The sequence below is a fragment of the Lissotriton helveticus genome, chromosome 10, assembly GCF_964261635.1.
Source record: "Lissotriton helveticus chromosome 10, aLisHel1.1, whole genome shotgun sequence".
Classification (NCBI taxonomy): domain Eukaryota; kingdom Metazoa; phylum Chordata; class Amphibia; order Caudata; family Salamandridae; genus Lissotriton; species Lissotriton helveticus.
Window position 1 is genome coordinate 1,093,410,425 of NC_136071.1, and position 19,376 is coordinate 1,093,429,800.

The 19,376-nt window shown below is 40.5% G+C and overlaps 1 protein-coding gene across 2 annotated transcripts in view; it reads right to left on the reverse strand.

Moving 5' to 3' along the window:
• The window catches only part of HDAC8 (histone deacetylase 8), a 583,094-nt gene extending 565,141 nt beyond the window's left edge, over nucleotides 1–17,953 (reverse strand). The window contains exon 1 of one of the 2 annotated variants that reach the window (XR_013601699.1): nucleotides 17,741–17,921. Coding sequence is in view for 1 of the 2 variants with exons in the window: in XM_078663810.1 (XP_078519936.1) it covers nucleotides 17,741–17,833 (93 nt within the window). In the remaining variant the exon portion in view is untranslated. Of the gene's footprint in view, nucleotides 1–17,740 lie in introns of both variants that reach the window. The other variant, XM_078663810.1, reaches the window with a different exon arrangement.
• Nucleotides 17,954–19,376: the final 1,423 nt, after the last annotated feature.

Sequence of the window (19,376 nt, forward strand, 5' to 3'; positions counted from 1 at the left end):
ACACCAATGACAGGCCCCTTCCCTTCGCCAGCACAGCCAAAGGCTGAACGTAGATGTTAAACAGTAGGGGGCTTAACACTGACCCCTGCGGTACACCCTGGTGCAAGGCAAGCTCTTGAGAGTGGAAAGGAGGCACGTGGACTTGAAAGGACCTCCCCACCAGAAAAGAAAGGCCAGGTGGAATCAATTTTGATGGCAATGCCAAGGGGAAACGTCACTGTGCTCTGCCCAGCTCTAGAATACAATGTTTATTTTAAGCATATTCAGGAGAAGTGGTAAAGCGGAGATTAGATGTTAAGTATCCTAGTTCTATGGCTAAAACACACCCACTGGATAGGTGAAAATGAAAATGATTACGCACTTGTATAGCGCACGACTAACCCGTAGGCATCTTGGCGCTTGTACGAATACCGTCGAGGAACCCTTCCTGGCCTTTCCCTGTGAGGAGCCCACTCCTGGGCACCCCCAAGGTGAAGTCAGGCATCCTCAGCGTTTTTGGGGCCGTTGTAAAGATTTAGCAAGCTATTGCCCAGAGGTGCAGAGTGAGACTCATGATTAAAATAGGCACCGAAGCGAGAATTATCAGGTCCGAGGAAATTGAGCCCGAGACCTGCCGAGGTGGGAATTGAACCCTGGTCCCGGCCAGACTACTGCATCAGGGTCTGCCGCTCTAACCATTGAGCCACACTTCTCTAGGTGGATACTGTGCAATATTCATGGTAGATGTTGATATTTACTATTTGGCATTTCCAAGTTAGACTGTTTCATTTCATGTGGATACCAGAGTTGATAATGTAGTATGCTAGTATACTGTACCTTTGACATGTACATTCTTATTAGAGTGTTCTTTTCATTCCATCTCCCTTTGCTCTGTTGCTCCACAGCAGTTTGCTCTTGATGTTTGACACTCTAGCAATCTCCGTTGTGGGCTCCCTTTCTGCTGTACTTGTCTCAGAATAAACCTTGATTCAACTATCTCCGTCGATTCGCAGGTTATTCTTCACTTTTCCCCATACTACATTTTAGTACCAAGAGTGGGGTACAGTTTTTCCTTCAATTTTGTTCAATTCGACTTTGCCAGATTTTTCTCTGAACTTTATTTTTATCTGGAGCCCACAGGCGTACTTGTCTCGACCACCTCGAACTTCATTCTACGTTCCGGAAGGTGGGTCAGACATTACATACAATATTTACAACCTACACTGCAACTTACAGTTTGCCTCGAGGCCGCTCAAGCTCTTCTTTTCAAACGTATACATTCTCCCGGCACACTCCTCAACTTCTACAGAGACGCTCACGTCACAATCAGCCTCTTGCTGTCTTGTCATCACTATGCTGCAGAACCGCCGAGCATTGTGGGAGCAGCGTGACGACGAGAAGTCCTGCAAAGCACTCTGGGAACAGCGTGTTGACGTCACACGCTTGGCGGCCATATTGAGTAAGTCGCGAAGTTTCTCCGACTTTATTCCGTTTCTAGCGATCTCCTCGGAAAACGGTGACTTGCACACCATTATCCTCTACAAATCCAACGAGTCTCCACAACTCTTCATCCTATTTTTACTCATCAGTGCGTTTCATAAACGGTGATTCGCACACCTTCAACTTCAGTTTCGCATCACATTTTGAAACAATAATTAGGTACAAATGTAAGTTTACTGTTTTATTTTTCTTCCTCATCTCATTCTTTTGGGGTCATCTCATCCTCATGGCTACTGCTCAAGGGGTCATAGAGCCATCACCCTTTCTTCAGAAACGTGGTAAACCAGACATAAAATGGTCTGAATGGCTGAAAGACTTTGAGAACTACTTAACTGCAATTGATACCGATGATTATTCTGCCACTAGGAAATTAGCTCTTTTAATTAATCATCTTGGAGATGCTGGTCGCAGGGTCTTTGAGAATCTTCCCCATTTTCCTCTGCCAGTCTCAGAAGATGCTGTCTGGAATGTATTTTTAGAAGCTAAATTACGTAAGGGGAAACAATATCCTGACTCAACAAGTGTTCTTCTAGAGCAGAGGTCTTCAAACTTTTGTAGGTTGAGCCCCCCCAGCTGAATTTTATTAGATGTTGGGCCCCCCACCACCTGAGAAATTTCTGGACTCGACCGCCACGCGCACATTCCGGGCATATTCATCGAATACCATTCAATACAATAAGAGTGTTTAGTAAACTGCAGGTTTGTGAGTGGGTGGGTGTGGTGAAATGACAGAGGCTTATTACACAGCTCAAAACACCACTTGTTTTCTAGGGCTGCCTGAATGATCAATGACTGATAATAAAAGGGAGCAAAGATAAAAAGAGTCACATTACAAATGAATCGACAAATGAAGGGATAATCACCTCCAACTAAATGCTCTGAAAACTGAGGTCATTCTGATCTCACCTCCTGCAAAAATTGCCATCACCCAAACCTGGCTCAATCACCTAACTGCGCTCAATGTCCAACCCACCATCGTGGAATCTGCGAAATCCTTAGGCATCACACTTGACGCCAAGCTCAACATGCAGCAGCACATTAGCAAAGCAACTAAAGGAGCTAATTTCCAAATCAACACTTTGAGGAAACTTAAACCCTTCTTCCCAGCTAAGGACTTCCAAACTGCTGTACAAGCCCTAGTCATCCCTCGCATAGACTACGGAATTGTGGCCCTCAGTGGACTCCCCCTTTCAACAACTGCACCCCTAAGAGCCTCCTTGAACGCTGCCGCGAGACTCATCACTGGTTCAAGAAAACATTCGCATATATCCCCTGACTTAAAATCCCTGAACTGGCTGCCTTTTGAAGCGAGAATACAGCTGAAAATTGCCGTTATGACACACTCGGCCGTACACCACAAGTCACCCAACTACCTCACTCAAAAGCTGACTATATCAGGAGGCTCGAGATCCAATAGAAGTACAAAAAATCTACTCCTGAAACCTCGTAGATTCCGGAAGGAAAAACCATACAAACGCTCCTTCTCAGGAATGGCACCCAGGATCTGGAATGCACTCCCTCCTGAAACCAGGCTTATCTCCTCCACTGCATGTTTTAAGAAAGAGGTAAAAGCCATCCTTATGGCCAAGTTCACCTGAACTCTATTGTTGCTGGTTCAAAGACTTTGCACCGGTTTTGTATTATTGGTTACCTGATTGTTTATTGGTATTATATCTGTACATGATTGCTATCCCATTATGCTACTCACCTACTACCGACTACTGTATTGTACCCAATAGTTTGCTTAATCACTCTCCTGTTGTCCCTACCCCTTCTTTCTGTAAAGCGCTCTGATATCTGCAAGGATCTTGTTCGCGCTATATAAAACTTTGAATAAATAAATAAATAAATAAGGGGGGACCGGGAGCTCGTTAACATTACAAATGAATACATACTTATTTATAACTATATTTAGCAATTTGCAAGCTGTTTAAACACATGGCTGACTGGCATTTTGCGCGCCTGCCTGTGTAATTTTAAAAGAAACTTTCAGGGACGTTTTAAGGATTTTATGGCCTGTGGGCCAAATGTATTTTTGGGGCCCCTGTTCAGACCAGCTTTGATTTTATGATCTAGTCTCAGCTCTTTCATGCCTTCTTTGGTCAAATACTAAATGTGTGTACATCGGATAATCAGGGATAGTGATGTGTGTTTTCAGTATGTAACAACAGCAATTCACTAATATTACTGCAAATAATCTGTCACACCCTTCTATTTCTCATATGTGAGGTCATGTATTGATCTAAAATAAACTTTTTATATGGATGTCGCATGATGCATAAACACATTTTGTCTGCAAAATGTATGTAATAGACTTCTACACATTGAAAATGAATGATTGAAAAACGCTATTTACAACATTGTGTTTTAAAATGATTCATGAGATAAAATGAGTTATGACCTGATAAGTCTCCACTTATGACTCCTGATATTAACCCGAAAGCTTTCGGCGAGCAAGATATTGATTTAATAAGGTTCTTTTGGGACACTCTTACTTGTCTAGGCAGATCGATTAAAACAAAAATATATGTGGCAATTAAAGGTAGAAATATAGCTGGGTGGAAGGACCTTGGCCGTTTATGCATTATTTTACGTCCCCTACTCTCTTCAATCTGTTCATGGAACCACTCTCCGATTTGCTACAAACCTCAAACGTGCAGTTCCACATGTATGCAGATGATACCCAACTCTACCTCAAGATCAACACCTTGGATGACATTAGACTACTCAACAACACTCTTAAGACCACCCAAACTTGGCTGGATGTGAATCACCTCAAACTGAATGCTTTAAAAACTGAATTCCTTCTTATCCCCCCACCCGCCAAAGTCCCCACTATGCACAATCTGATAAAACACCTCACAGCACTCGATGTTCAACCAACCATTGTCGACTCGGCGAAATCACTTGGTATAACACTGGACTCCAACCTCAATATGCAGAAGCATATTAGTAATGCAACGAAGGGAGCACATTTTCAGATCAATACACTAAGGAAACTGAAGCCCTTCCTACCTCCTAATGACTTCAAGTTAGCAGTTCAGGCTCTTGTTCTACTGCGGCTGGACTATGGAAGTGGGGCGTTATGTGGTCTCCCCAAAACCACCACAGCTTCCCTAAGAGCATCCACCAATGCAGCAGCGAGACTCATCACGGGCTCGAAAAAAAGGGCCCATATCTCCCTTGACCTAAAGTCTCTAAACTGGCTGCCATTTGAAGCCAGAATCCACCTGAAAATAGCCTGCATGACGCACAAGGCCCTACATCATAGTGCACCCAGCTATCTCACACAAAAACTCACAATATCAGGAGGATCAAGATCAACAAGAAGTTCGGAAAACTTCCTTTTGAAACCACAAAAATTCAATAAGGAAAAAACCTATAATCGCTCCTTTTCAGGAATGGCACCCAGGATTTGGAATGGCCTCCCACCACAAATAAGACTTAACCCCTTCTCGTCCTCTTTCAAACTGGAAGTAAAAGGCATCCTGATGGCGAAATGTACGTAAACATTGCCTTACATGACTGTTTTTAAGAACCCCTATTTCACCCTTTTTACCTACCATTCTAAAGCCTGGCTTGTTTATATGCAAAACTTTGGTCCATATATTTTGATGTTCTCTTGTTCAATGTATTCCCATCATCCTTCTACACCGAGCTAGTTTCTGCACCGTATCTGATTTTGCCCTGTTATCTAGGATTTTCTCTACCACCATGCTCTATCGCCTTGTTTTACTCCTTGCACGTTTCTTTTATTTAAGATTTTGATGTTATTCTTACGTTCCTTTTATTTCCTTTTATGTCTTGCCTATATACGCTTATTGTAAAGCGCTCTGATACCCGTAAGGGTCTTGTTCGCGCTCTATAAAACTTTCACCAAAAAAAACATACTTGCTATCACTGACAATGTTTCTATAATTGACAAATTTACTGCAGATTTCCCTGATGTTTTTAAAAAATCTGTTGGCATTGTCAGAGGTTTTGCACACAGTATTTTATTGAACGATAACGCCGTTCCCATTGTGAACAAAGTCAGACCTATCCCTCTCAGTGTCAGAGAAGATCTTAAAACCCTTCTATCTAATCTTCAAGCTGAAGGCATTATTGCACCCATAGATGCCTCTGAATGGGTTTTTCCGGTGATTTAACGGAGAGAAAAAAAACTGGTGATCTAAGGTTGTGTGTTGATTTAAGGTCTCTCAACCAGAATATATTAGCTGACTGTCACCCTTTACCGCATATACATGAAATGCTAGATAATACAGGTAAATCAAAATTCTTCTCCACCATCGACCTACATTCAGCTTATCATCAAATCCAACTTTCACTAAATTGCCAACATCTTACTGCTTTTGTAACACCCTTTGGAGCATTTAAATACCTACGGTTTCCTTTTGGCCTCACATCAGCTGCGAGTGTTTTTCCAAAAACTTATGGACAATCTCTTTGGTGAGTTGAGTCAAGTACAAGCATTTCAGGATGACATTTTAGTACATACTGAAACTGAAGAAGAACATTTGATGATACTTAATAAAGTCTTTTCAATCTTACAAGATAAGGGCATGACCATAAAAGCCAACAAGTGTAAATTACTTGTCCGTGAAGTGGAATATTTAGGCCATTTAATTTCTAGTGATGGCATCAAACCTAAATTCTGTAACACTGAAGCCATACGCAGTGCACCTCCTCCCTCCGATAAAGACGCTTTGCGGTCTTTTCTCACTCTCTGCGAGTACTACGCAAGATTTGTTCCTGGTTACGCCCAACTAATACAACCATTAAGATGTTTACTTAAAAAGGGATGTAAATTCGTGTGGACTAACATCCTACGAGAAATTTTTGAGAAAGTTAAACTACTAGTAATTAATGCTCCTGCTTTGCAAACTTTTGTTCCAAAAGCAAAACCTTTCATGTCAGTTGACGCTAGTCAAAAAGGGTTAGGAGCAGTATTTGGCCAATGGGTGGAAGGTAAAGAAAGTACAATTGCTTTCGGTTCTCGTACTTTAACTATGGCTGAATGTAGTTATAGTACAATTGAGCGCGAAGCACTCGCTATTGTATGGGCTGTCCAAAAATGTTAAACGTATGTGTCTTTATTGTCTGGGAATGGTTTAGGCAAATCATCTGCAAGATTAGTGAGATTGCTTTCCAAGCAACAAGAATACAACCTTGTTGTCAAATACATCCAGGGAGGGAAAAATGTATGAGCAGGCGGTCTTTCCAACTTGTAACAACGAACAAGTAGTCCCTAGTTGGCCTATAAATTAGGCAGAGAGGGAAATTCCTCAGTTAGATTGACGATGGGGTAGGGGGGAGGGAGGGGGAAGCCAATCGGCCAGCAGATGCCATAACCACGTGAAAAATAATTCACAAATAATGAGGGAAAATTTCAGAGACACAATTCAAAACACAAGATGTATGTACTTGAACACATTTTTAATTCACAGTATACAAAAATTAATATATAATGCCAGTTTAAAAAACATAAAAATGTACTTAGAGATGTACATGGGTACAAAGAAATAATTTAAAAACACAAGAACACCAGTTGTCGACGCAGCGTTTCGGTATCTAGGATTTGACCTTCATCAGGACAGGGTTTCTAAAAGAAGAAACATCTTATTTAGAAATGGATCTATTACATTTTGATCAGCATCTTGTTCACATATTCACATCATTGAAAGAAGGACCCACGTTATCTAGCATGATTGACTGACAAGTACAGTGTCAAGATTTTCATTTAACAAAGATGGGCACATTTTCGCCTCTTTTATTAAGCATGTGGTGTGGACTTGAAAAGGGGGGGGGGGAGCAAATTGGCTAAGGTTAGTACATTTTGCGCCAGCCCAAGAGACTGGACCGGGGGTAGCCCATCTCTACAAGGATATTGCAGCCAGTCTGTTTAGTACTGGAGGACGTGGGGGATTGTTAATTTCCTGCCGCTACACACCCCATATGATGGACTTGTACAAGTACCTTAAAATGGAGAAGACAAGATCCTCTCTGTTGGGTTCTATGTTTGTGTTGTGACATCCAACCTTGTGGTGGCACGTTCCTTCGGATGATATGGTAATTCTAAAAGTTTTTAGAGAATATTTATATTGTTCATATCAAGTCGTCATGTGGATTGTTGCTTAGACATGAATACAATATGCAGAATTACCTTAACAATTAGTATTCTTGGTGTATTCTTTAGTCTTAACACCGATGAGATGGTTCAAAATAGGAACTCTATGGAGGCTACCTTCATCAATTGGTAAATCTCTATGAGGGTCCTGTATTGTAAAAAAACAGTATATCCAATATATGATGTCTCTAATAATATCTTAAGAGTATCTGATGGATGCAGTTTGTGCAATTACCTTAAACGAATTTGGTATTCTTGGTGTATATTTGGATAATTAACACCGCTGAAGTTGATCAAAAGGGTCTCTTTGGAGGTTACTTTCATCAGTTAGTAATTCTCTGTGGGAGTCCTCAGGCGTCCTATGTAGTAGGAAAGGCAATGTATACAATATATAATGTACCTATTGGGACTATATGAGCGGCTCAATGGCCCTAGAATATTTTTATAGTTACCTTATGTAATTAGGAAGCAAAGTGGGAGAGTGCAGGTAGCCACCGATAATTCATTGCTCACTGGTCATTTCTAGGGAAAGGTTAATGGGCACTATTTAGTGGTTTATCTTATATCACATTTTCATAGAGGTACAGTCATGGTGGTTAGGTACTTACCCAGGCATATATAATTTTTAATGTATTTCTTGAAATAGTAGTCCCATTTCTGACGTCACGTCGCAGGGAATAACTTGCTGCGGGGGACTGTTTTATTTCCACTCTGGGTAAGTTGTATCACCAGGCTAAAGATAGAGGTGCATAGTATTAATTTACGCTTTTTTATTTTCGAGGTGCTGGTGATCTCTACAGATTAAATCTCTTTTTAGAGTATTATTTCGCCCTGTTTGTCATTGCAGTTCCTCGCATACCATTCTTTGCAAGTCTTTGCGAGTGTTTACAAGTATTTACAGGTCATATTAGGTTGGGCCAATGGTAAATTATTTGCTCTTTGTCCGACCTCTAGTGGGAACATCCTACTCACAGCTTAAATTCGTTATAATGTTCCTTGATCAAAAATGCTCATAATAGCCTCGCTCTTTAACGTTTTACATTTTTTAGTGAACTATGTTTTGGGGCAGCTGATTGACGCATCGGGTGTCTGACTACAGCGGAATCCATAGTTTAGCCCTTCCAGCGGAATCGCTTACCTTGTGAGTGTACTGCGGCCTCCCTGCTACCTCGCGTCTCTCCGGTCACGAATGCAGCAGGGTGGCAGCAGACACTTCTTATACACCGTCGCGTCAGTTAACTCAGCCGGCGCTTGTTAAGGAAAATTAGTTGGCGCGCGTTTTCTGTCGCGCATTGAACTACTCGAGTAGTTCAGGTGGAAGAACTACTCGTGTAGTTTGGATTGTCTTCCTACATTTAATAATGCCTCACTTCCTGTCAGGCTGGAAAACCTCGGCTGATTTGGGATAATGAAATGCCGCGAGATTTTTGCCGCGCATTAAACCGCTCCAGTCGTTCAGAAAGAACTACTCGTGTAGTTTATATTATCTTACTTCCTCAAAGGAAGCCTCCCTTCCTGACATTGTGAAAGCCCTTAGCCGAGGTATATTATAGCTAGTCGGCCGTGTCTAATTATACATCATAATATTGGGGGTACAAATAGATCTCTTTTATTCTCCAAGTCTAGCACATTTCTGCAAATCCGTCATTTTCGGACACATGATATAGTGCGACGAACTACACGAGTAGTCCTGAATAAAGCGAACTGCAAGAGTAGTGAAGTTCCTGAGCGCTCCTTATATGAGCGATCCCTTCCTCATTTTTTATAAAAAGAATATTATTTCAATGTACTGAATCTATATAGACTTACTAAGGCGTTTCAAAAGTTGCAAGTTGCTATATTCTGGCAACCAAAATTTAAGCTAGTGGTTTTTTCACTCATCCATTATTACCACACTACTTGGAACAATGTCCAGCATGTGCCATTGCCACAGTGTTAAGCGCACGATGTTGGTATGAAATTAATGGCTATGCCAGATATATCACCTGAGTGAAAGTACCTTATTGGAACATGATGGGCTACCATCAATAAAGATGTTTATTGAATCAACAGTGCTTTTATGGTTTGTTATCATCACCAATTCGCCTATGCCATGAAGGCATACAGTGTTGGTTCCTGTAGATATGTAGATTATTCAAATCTACAGGTGCACACGAATGCATATGTGTCTATGGGAGCCAGACTAAATTAGGATTCGCTCCCAGTCCTCTTTGTTATTTAATCCCTTTTTCACTGTTTTAAATTTAGACATGAAAAATTGTTCTCTTTTCCTGCGTTTGGTTTCCATGTCACCGCCTCTGGCATTCATATGTATTTGTTCCAACACACACCAGGATAGGTCCTCCAGTGCGTGGTTGGCCTCCTGCCAGTGTTCGGTCAGGGGTGCTCCTTTCTTTTTAGTTCTTATTGCAGACCTATGTTCATTTAGTCTCAGTCGAACCTCTCTAGAGGTTTCGCCTATATATGGCAAATTACATGGGCATTTAATCAGGTATATTAAATTTTTAGACCTGCAGTTCATCATCGACTGAATTTTGTGGGAGTTTTTGTTTACATCTATACAGGCACCCTTAATTATTGACTTACAGTTGCCGCAGTTGCCACACGGAAAAGTCCCTGTTGGGAGGGGAGCGTTATTCATGCTTAATTGTAGATCAATTTTGGTTTCCCTGTATGTGTGAACCAAGCTATTTCTTATCGTTTTATTGCGTCTGAACGCAAACATAGGTTTGGGTAATTTTTCTTTCTTATTGTTGGTCACTAGGTGCCAATTTCGGTTTATTATATTCTTTATTTTGTTGCTAACAGAGCTGTAATTAGTCACAAAAATGAGTGGTTTGGTTGCTTCGGCTTTCTTTCGTTTATTCTGCAGGAGGTTGTCCCTGTTATAGTATTTTGCTCTTTTGTAGGCGTGTCTGATCATCCGTTTCGGATAGCCTCGATTGACAAATTTCTCAATTAGAATGTTAGCGTGTTTATCGAAATCTTGCATCTTGGTGCAGTTTCGTCTGAGCCTAAGAAATTGGCCGAAAGGTATATTGTCTTTCTGGCATGGTGGGTGGAAGCTATCATAATGCAACATAGTGTTGCGATCAGTTTTTTTAGTAAACAACTCAACTAGTAGTTTATTCTCCTCGTTTTTGATCAAGATGTCTAGGAATTCGCACTGCTGTGTGTCATGATTAGAAGTGAATTTTAAATTGCTGTCACCTAAGTTCAGCCATATAATGAATTCTTCCAATGTTTCTACTGGGCCTGTCCATATGAAGAAAACATCGTCTATATACCTAGACCAATTGGATATATTCTCATAAAATGGTGCCATGGGGTTAAATATGTGATTATCTTCGAACCTGGCAACGTATAGACATGCCAGGCTCGGCGCACATGTGGCTCCCATGCTGGTCCCCTTGATTTGTTTAAAAAAATCATTTTGAAATATAAAAATGTTGTTTTTCAATACTAGTGTAACACAGTCAACTATGAAGGTTTCTTGTGCGTTAAGGTCCCTCTCGTGACTTGTAAAGAGGCTTTCTATCATTTCAATAGTGCTATCTTGGGGTATATTCGTATACAAAGCCTCTATATCGAGGGTTACTAAAATTTGGGTGTCACTGTTGAATGGAATTCCCTCAAGTTTCTGAATGATATCTCCTGTGTCCTTGACATAGGCTTTTTGGTTAATGACATGGGGTTGGAGAAAAATGTCCGCGTATTGACTTAATGGCTCTGTAAGGGAACCGATGCTGGAGACAATAGGCCTCATGGGTGGATTCAGAATGTCTTTGTGAACTTTCGGTAACCCGTAGAGAGCCGGAATCACTGGGTTCTCATTAGCAAGGAATTTATATTCTTCGTTACAAATCACCTCATCTTCTAGTGCTAGGTCTAGCGTTCTTTTAACTATGGTTTTTAGTTGTAACCAATCTTCTCTTTTGACCTGTTTGTAGTGATCCTGATTATTTAATAGAACATGCATTTTCTCATTGTACTGTTGTGTTGACATAATAACAATGCTGCCGCCTTTGTCTGCGGGTTTAATAGTCAGTGTCTGGCAGTTCTGTAGTTTTTGTAGAGCCTGTTTTTCTTCCTTTTTTAAATTTAAATTAGTCCAATTCTTTTGGTCTAAGAGATCAGAAATACCCTTCTCAACTACTATCTCGAAAGCTTCTATATCTTTGTTTATTTGACCTATATTTGGGGTCCATGAGGATTTAGGTTTCAGCCCGGATTTATTGGAAGAAGGTATTTTTTCTTTACCTTCAAAGAAAGTTAATAATCTGACTTTCCTAAAGAAAGCCTGAAGGTCTCTCTCCAAGTTGAACCTTTCTATGGGGGATGCAATAGCAAAGCCTAATCCCTTTTCTAAAAGTTTTATTTCTATCTCTGTTAGATTAGTATCTGAGAGATTGATTACAGGTGCTTTTTTTACGTTTCCCAGGTTTTCTGGCTCCTTGTCTGGTATCGGTGGTTGTATTGAGGTCGAGGGGTGTAGTTGCTCTTGCCTTTCACTCTCCCTCGGAAACAATTTTTCATGTCTAAATTTAAAACAGTGAAAAAGGGATTAAATAACAAAGAGGACTGGGAGCGAATCCTAATTTAGTCTGGCTCCCATAGACACATATGCATTCGTGTGCACCTGTAGATTTGAATAATCTACATATCTACAGGAACCAACACTGTATGCCTTCATGGCATAGGCGAATTGGTGATGATAACAAACCATAAAAGCACTGTTGATTCAATAAACATCTTTATTGATGGTAGCCCATCATGTTCCAATAAGGTACTTTCACTCAGGTGATATATCTGGCATAGCCATTAATTTCATACCAACATCGTGCGCTTAACACTGTGGCAATGGCACATGCTGGACATTGTTCCAAGTAGTGTGGTAATAATGGATGAGTGAAAAAACCACTAGCTTAAATTTTGGTTGCCAGAATATAGCAACTTGCAACTTTTGAAACGCCTTAGTAAGTCTATATAGATTCAGTACATTGAAATAATATTCTTTTTATAAAAAATGAGGAAGGGATCGCTCATATAAGGAGCGCTCAGGAACTTCACTACTCTTGCAGTTCGCTTTATTCAGGACTACTCGTATAGTTCGTCGCACTATATCATGTGTCCGAAAATGACGGATTTGCAGAAATGTGCTAGACTTGGAGAATAAAAGAGATCTATTTGTACCCCCAATATTATGATGTATAATTAGACACGGCCGACTAGCTATAATATACCTCGGCTAAGGGCTTTCACAATGTCAGGAAGGGAGGCTTCCTTTGAGGAAGTAAGATAATATAAACTACACGAGTAGTTCTTTCTGAACGACTGGAGCGGTTTAATGCGCGGCAAAAATCTCGCGGCATTTCATTATCCCAAATCAGCCGAGGTTTTCCAGCCTGACAGGAAGTGAGGCATTATTAAATGTAGGAAGACAATCCAAACTACACGAGTAGTTCTTCCACCTGAACTACTCGAGTAGTTCAATGCGCGACAGAAAACGCGCGCCAACTAATTTTCCTTAACAAGCGCCGGCTGAGTTAACTGACGCGGCGGTGTATAAGAAGTGTCTGCTGCCACCCTGCTGCATTTGTGACCGGAGAGACGCGAGGCCGCAGTACACTCACAAGGTAAGCGATTCTGCTGGAAGGGCTAAACTATGGATTCCGCTGTAGTCAGACACCCGATGCGTCAATCAGCTGCCCCAAAACATAGTTCACTAAAAAATGTAAAACGTTAAAGAGCGAGGCTATTATGAGCATTTTTGATCAAGGAACATTATAACGAATTTAAGCTGTGAGTGGGATGTTCCCACTAGAGGTCGGACAAAGAGCAAATAATTTACCATTGGCCCAACCTAATATGACCTGTAAATACTTGTAAACACTTGCAAAGACTTGCAAAGAATGGTATGCGAGGAACTGCAATGACAAACAGGGCGAAATAATACTCTAAAAAGAGATTTAATCTGTAGAGATCACCAGCACCTCGAAAATAAAAAAGCGTAAATTAATACTATGCACCTCTATCTTTAGCCTGGTGATACAACTTACCCAGAGTGGAAATAAAACAGTCCCCCGCAGCAAGTTATTCCCTGCGACGTGACGTCAGAAATGGGACTACTATTTCAAGAAATACATTAAAAATTATATATGCCTGGGTAAGTACCTAACCACCATGACTGTACCTCTATGAAAATGTGATATAAGATAAACCACTAAATAGTGCCCATTAACCTTTCCCTAGAAATGACCAGTGAGCAATGAATAATCGTTGGCTACCTGCACTCTCCCACTTTGCTTCCTAATTACATAAGGTAACTATAAAAATATTCTAGGGCCATTGAGCCGCTCATATAGTCCCAATAGGTACATTATATATTGTATACATTGCCTTTCCTACTACATAGGACGCCTGAGGACTCCCACAGAGAATTACTAACTGATGAAAGTAACCTCCAAAGAGACCCTTTTGATCAACTTCAGCGGTGTTAATTATCCAAATATACACCAAGAATACCAAATTCGTTTAAGGTAATTGCACAAACTGCATCCATCAGATACTCTTAAGATATTATTAGAGACATCATATATTGGATATACTGTTTTTTTACAATACAGGACCCTCATAGAGATTTACCAATTGATGAAGGTAGCCTCCATAGAGTTCCTATTTTGAACCATCTCATCGGTGTTAAGACTAAAGAATACACCAAGAATACTAATTGTTAAGGTAATTCTGCATATTGTATTCATGTCTAAGCAACAATCCACATGACGACTTGATATGAACAATATAAATATTCTCTAAAAACTTTTAGAATTACCATATCATCCGAAGGAACGTGCCACCACAAGGTTGGATGTCACAACACAAACATAGAACCCAACAGAGAGGATCTTGTCTTCTCCATTTTAAGGTACCTGTACAAGTCCATCATATGGGGTGTGTAGCGGCAGGAAATTAACAATCCCCCACGTCCTCCAGTACTAAACAGACTGGCTGCAATATCCTTGTAGAGATGGGCTACCCCCACTCCAGTCTCTTGGGCTGGCGCAAAATGTACTAACCTTAGCCAATTTGCTCCCCCCCCCCTTTTCAAGTCCATACCACATGCTTAATAAAAGAGGCGAAAATGTGCCCATCTTTGTTAAATGAAAATCTTGACACTGTACTTGTCAGTCAATCATGCTAGATAACGTGGGTCCTTCTTTCAATGATGTGAATATGTGAACAAGATGCTGATCAAAATGTAATAGATCCATTTCTAAATAAGATGTTTCTTCTTTTAGAAACCCTGTCCTGATGAAGGTCAAATCCTAGATACCGAAACGCTGCGTCGACAACTGGTGTTCTTGTGTTTTTAAATTATTTCTTTGTACCCATGTACATCTCTAAGTACATTTTTATGTTTTTTAAACTGGCATTATATATTAATTTTTGTATACTGTGAATTAAAAATTTGTTCAAGTACATACATCTTGTGTTTTGAATTGTGTCTCTGAAATTTTCCCTCATTATTTGTGATTTATTTTTCATGTGGTTATGGCATCTGCTGGCCGATTGGCTTCCCCCTCCCTCCCCCCTACCCCATCGTCAATCTAACTGAGGAATTTCCCTCTCTGCCTAATTTATAGGCCAACTAGGGACTACTTGTTCGTTGTTACAATTGTTTTTCTCCTCGTCCCCTAACGGATTGTGAGGAGACCTCCCTTTTTACTTTTTTGGTCTTTCCAACTTACCACTGCCAGATTGTAGTGAAGGAGAAGACAGTCTTCATACTGATTGTGTTGTTGGTCTGATTGATACTGTTGCTTTGTGCCCAAATGGTATATCTCAAAATGAATGGGCATCTGCCATGGCAGATGATGAGACCCTCAAGAAGGTAGAAGTTTTCATCAAAACCAAATGGCCAAATACCAAAAGTCTTAACAACGAGTTGAGATCCTTTGCACAAATTAGTGATGAAATATCATTTGAAAATGGGATTTGTGTCAGGGATGGACTTTTTGTTCCTCCGACTTTACTAAGAAATAAAATCATTGGTATAGCCCATGAAGGTCATTTAGGCATTTCTGCTACCTGTAAAAAGTTGCAAACAATTTATTGGTGGCCTAATTTAGACAAACAAGTACAGTTTTTTATTGACAGCTGTCTTACATGTGTTGTCTCAGATAAACACTGAAAGGTCGACAAAAAAACTTTATTTCCTGTCCCATTTCCTGACCTACCGTGGGATAAAATTGCATTAGACTTTTCATGGCCTTTCAATTTACTACCTTTAGGTAAAAGATATTGTATTATTGCCATTGATTACCATTCTAAATGGATTTACTATTCTTTTGTACAAACAGCGAACTCTACTACTGTTATTACTTTTCTTCAAAATATTTTCAAAATTGAAGGTACTCCCAACTATATTGTTACTGACAATGGGCAACATTTTATTTCTAACCAAATTGTCAGTTTTTTACAATCTAATGAAATACAACACCTTAAAGTTGCTTCATATAACCCCTCTTCAAATGGCCTTGTTGAGAGGGCAAACCGTTTTACCAAAGAAGGAGTCCAAACTGCTCTTTGCATCTAATGTTGATGTTGCCGATTTTTTGCAAAACAAAATTTGGGCATATTTAAATACCCCTCATTCAATGACTAACAGCACACCTTTCATGGCCCTTGGAGAAGCCAAATCTAAACTCATGCCCAAATGGTTCACCAATTTATCTGCAGGTCAGAGTATTGTGGGAAAAAAAGTGCTGCAACAGATCTACAAGCCACTAAGGATTTTGTTGCAAAGAAACAATCACTTCAAAAAAAAATTTTTGATGATAAATCTAAATGTAATAACATTGAGTTGAATGGTAATGATTGGGTTCTCATTAAGAAACTTTTTAAAGTGTGTAAAGGTCAATATAAATTCACTCTACCCGTTTGTGTTATTAAGGTTACTAAATCTTTTCCTGGATAACAAGGGTTGGTGGAGCAAGAACAATGTAGTGAAAATTACCAACACTCAGGTCGAGATTTTTAACAAAGCATATCCCAACAGAGAAGTTGAAAATGATTCTGATTTTACTTTTGGTCCTGGTTTTGATTTCAATAATTTACAAAATGATAATTTGAATTCACTGTGTCCTCCTCAATCTTTTTCTAGAGATATTACACCTAATGTAAATGTTTCTGACGATAATGCTGTTGTTCACAACCATCGTAATCACAAATTACCTATCAAATGTAAAGATTATGTGCTTTACTAATTTTGTGTTTATGGGAGGGGGTATGTAGTATGCTAGTACACTGTACCTTTAACATGTACATTCTTATTAAAGTGTTCTTTTCATTCCATCTCCCTTTGCTCTGTTCCTCCACGGCAGTTTGCTCTTGGTGTTTGACACTCTAGCAATCTCCGTCGTAGGCTCCCTTTCTGCTGTACTTCCTCAGAATAAACCTTGATTCAACTATCTACGTGGATTCGCAGGTTATTCTTCACTTTTCCCCATACTACAGTTCATCTTCTAAACTGGTCTCTCAAAAGCTGCAATAACTAGTAGTCAATGCTTTTCTGCAACAGATGCTAAAGCTATTAAAAGCAGATTGGAACACAATAAACTCAATCTACGGGGGATTTATATGTTTTAAAATGACCCGATTTAGACCGAAGCACCAAAAATGCCCTCTGATCGTCACATCCCGCAATATATCTCCACAAGTTCAGAGTGCCCTACTAAGTTATAATGGGAAGTTGCCTACCCAACGTGAAGCGCCTTTTGTTCAAACTTTAATTAAAACCAAAAGAAATCTACATGCTTAATGTGAGTGCCCACAAAGCAATATACGAAAACTGAAGGTACAAGTCCCAGAATGCAAAGCGATACTGGATAAAAAGCCTGGCGTGACTTTAAAAGCTATCACGTGACACTAGACTACTTGACAGCACTGTAAGTAAAAACATTCAAACCCCCCCTCCGTTGAGGCCACTCCTACTCCGTGGGAGATATCAGGCTGTTTCTAGTTTCCACGCCCAGTGTTCGCCCGACCCTCATTTGGGAAACACATTTCGGTAGTTCTTTTAGGTTTCCCATCCGATCGCTCTCCGTGTATCCCCGCTCCCTAACGCCTTCTTACCCTCTTCGACACTTTGGACATATTGGAGTCGCACAGGCGGATGTACTCCGGGCTGTAGACATACACCGGTCGCGGCACCACTTCCCCCTCCATCTTCTGTTCTACTCCGACCCTGAATCCCGCGGCTGGGGAAAGAAGTCCTTAGAGTGTGTGTGTGTGTGTGTGTACAAGTCTGCCGTCTTCCCGCGGTTCGAGTATTTCACAGACGTGGAATCTGTGGTTCGTGAGCGGCAGCCATCTTGTAATAGCAGCAACTTATATTAATATTAAAAAGTACCTCATGGTCTAACAAGAAATGTTTCTGTTAAAAATTACAAACGATGATATTTATTTTGGGTGTGAGTCGATTCAAATCATATTACAATAATTATAAATCACTGGGTGTGTTTGTGTCAACATAAATATAATTGAAATAACCGTATATTGAAACGAACCTTAAAATATAGAATTGCCATCGTATTGGCTTTTTTTACTTCAGAAACGGCGTTTGTCCAGTCAACGGTGCCTACCGCCATACTTTTTACACTGGTGTCCTGAAGGTGTTCTTTTGTAATAAAGTCCTTCTTCTATCTCCTTATCACATGAGGATTAGGCTATGAGAAATCGACGTTACCATATCAACCCTGCCTGATGCCGACCAATTCGAGGGTTTTAGGTCCACCACCACTGTGTCAATAGCACGAACCTGTCCATCTCTAGTTGTGGTCTTGGCCTTAAGCAAATGCAGATTGTATTTTTAATTGCATTTATATAGCACCTACTACCCCTGACCTCGATGTGCTTTTCGGCGAGTAGGACGGTACTCCGGAACCCAAAAAGGATTAGTGGTTAATTAGTATAGGGAAATATGAGATTAATTTGAGCTGTGAACATGTGCCTCTGTTAGTTATGCGTCTGTTATTTAGATTGAAAAAGGATATTGGAGGTATAGAAGAGGGAAGGGTTTTCATTTATATAGCGCTTGGTATCCATGATGATGCCTCAAAACGCTTTTTAGCAAGTACCACACTACTCCGGTAACCAATAGGAACAGTAGTGAATTAGTATGGGAAACATGAAATTTATTTGAGCAGTGGACATGTGAGTCTGTTGGACTGAGAAGGATAAAGAAGGGAAATAAGAGGGAGGGTCTATAAAGTGTTTAATTGAAGATCATAGCAGCAGGAGGAGTGTTAAGATGAGTGGGTGGGGAGCATGGGCGTCCGCAGGGGAGGGCAAAGCGCTTGCCCCTTTGGTCTGTAATATTCACCATTACAACAGGCTGTTCCCCTGCAAGAAGCCCCAGGAGTTTAGATGGTCTATTACTTGGGGCTGCTCGCACTTCTCTTTGAACTCTAGAGGCTGCAGCAGCCCCTCCCCGACCTCGAGCAGACTGTGGACAGGCCCATTGTCATTCTGTCTGCTGATGATCATCACATAAAGAATGACAATGGGCCGTCTGCCTTTAACTTGCCTTGAAGGCGGGTGATAAAGTTAAAATGTTGCCCCCCCCTGGAAGGCGAGTGATGAAGTAAACATTTTGCCCCCTCCCCCCCCGGAAACATTTCTGTGGATGCCCATGGTGGGGAGTAGAGGGAGCAGAAGAAAGAATTCAAAATTTGCGAACATTCGTGACAAGAATTTTCAATTCTATTAA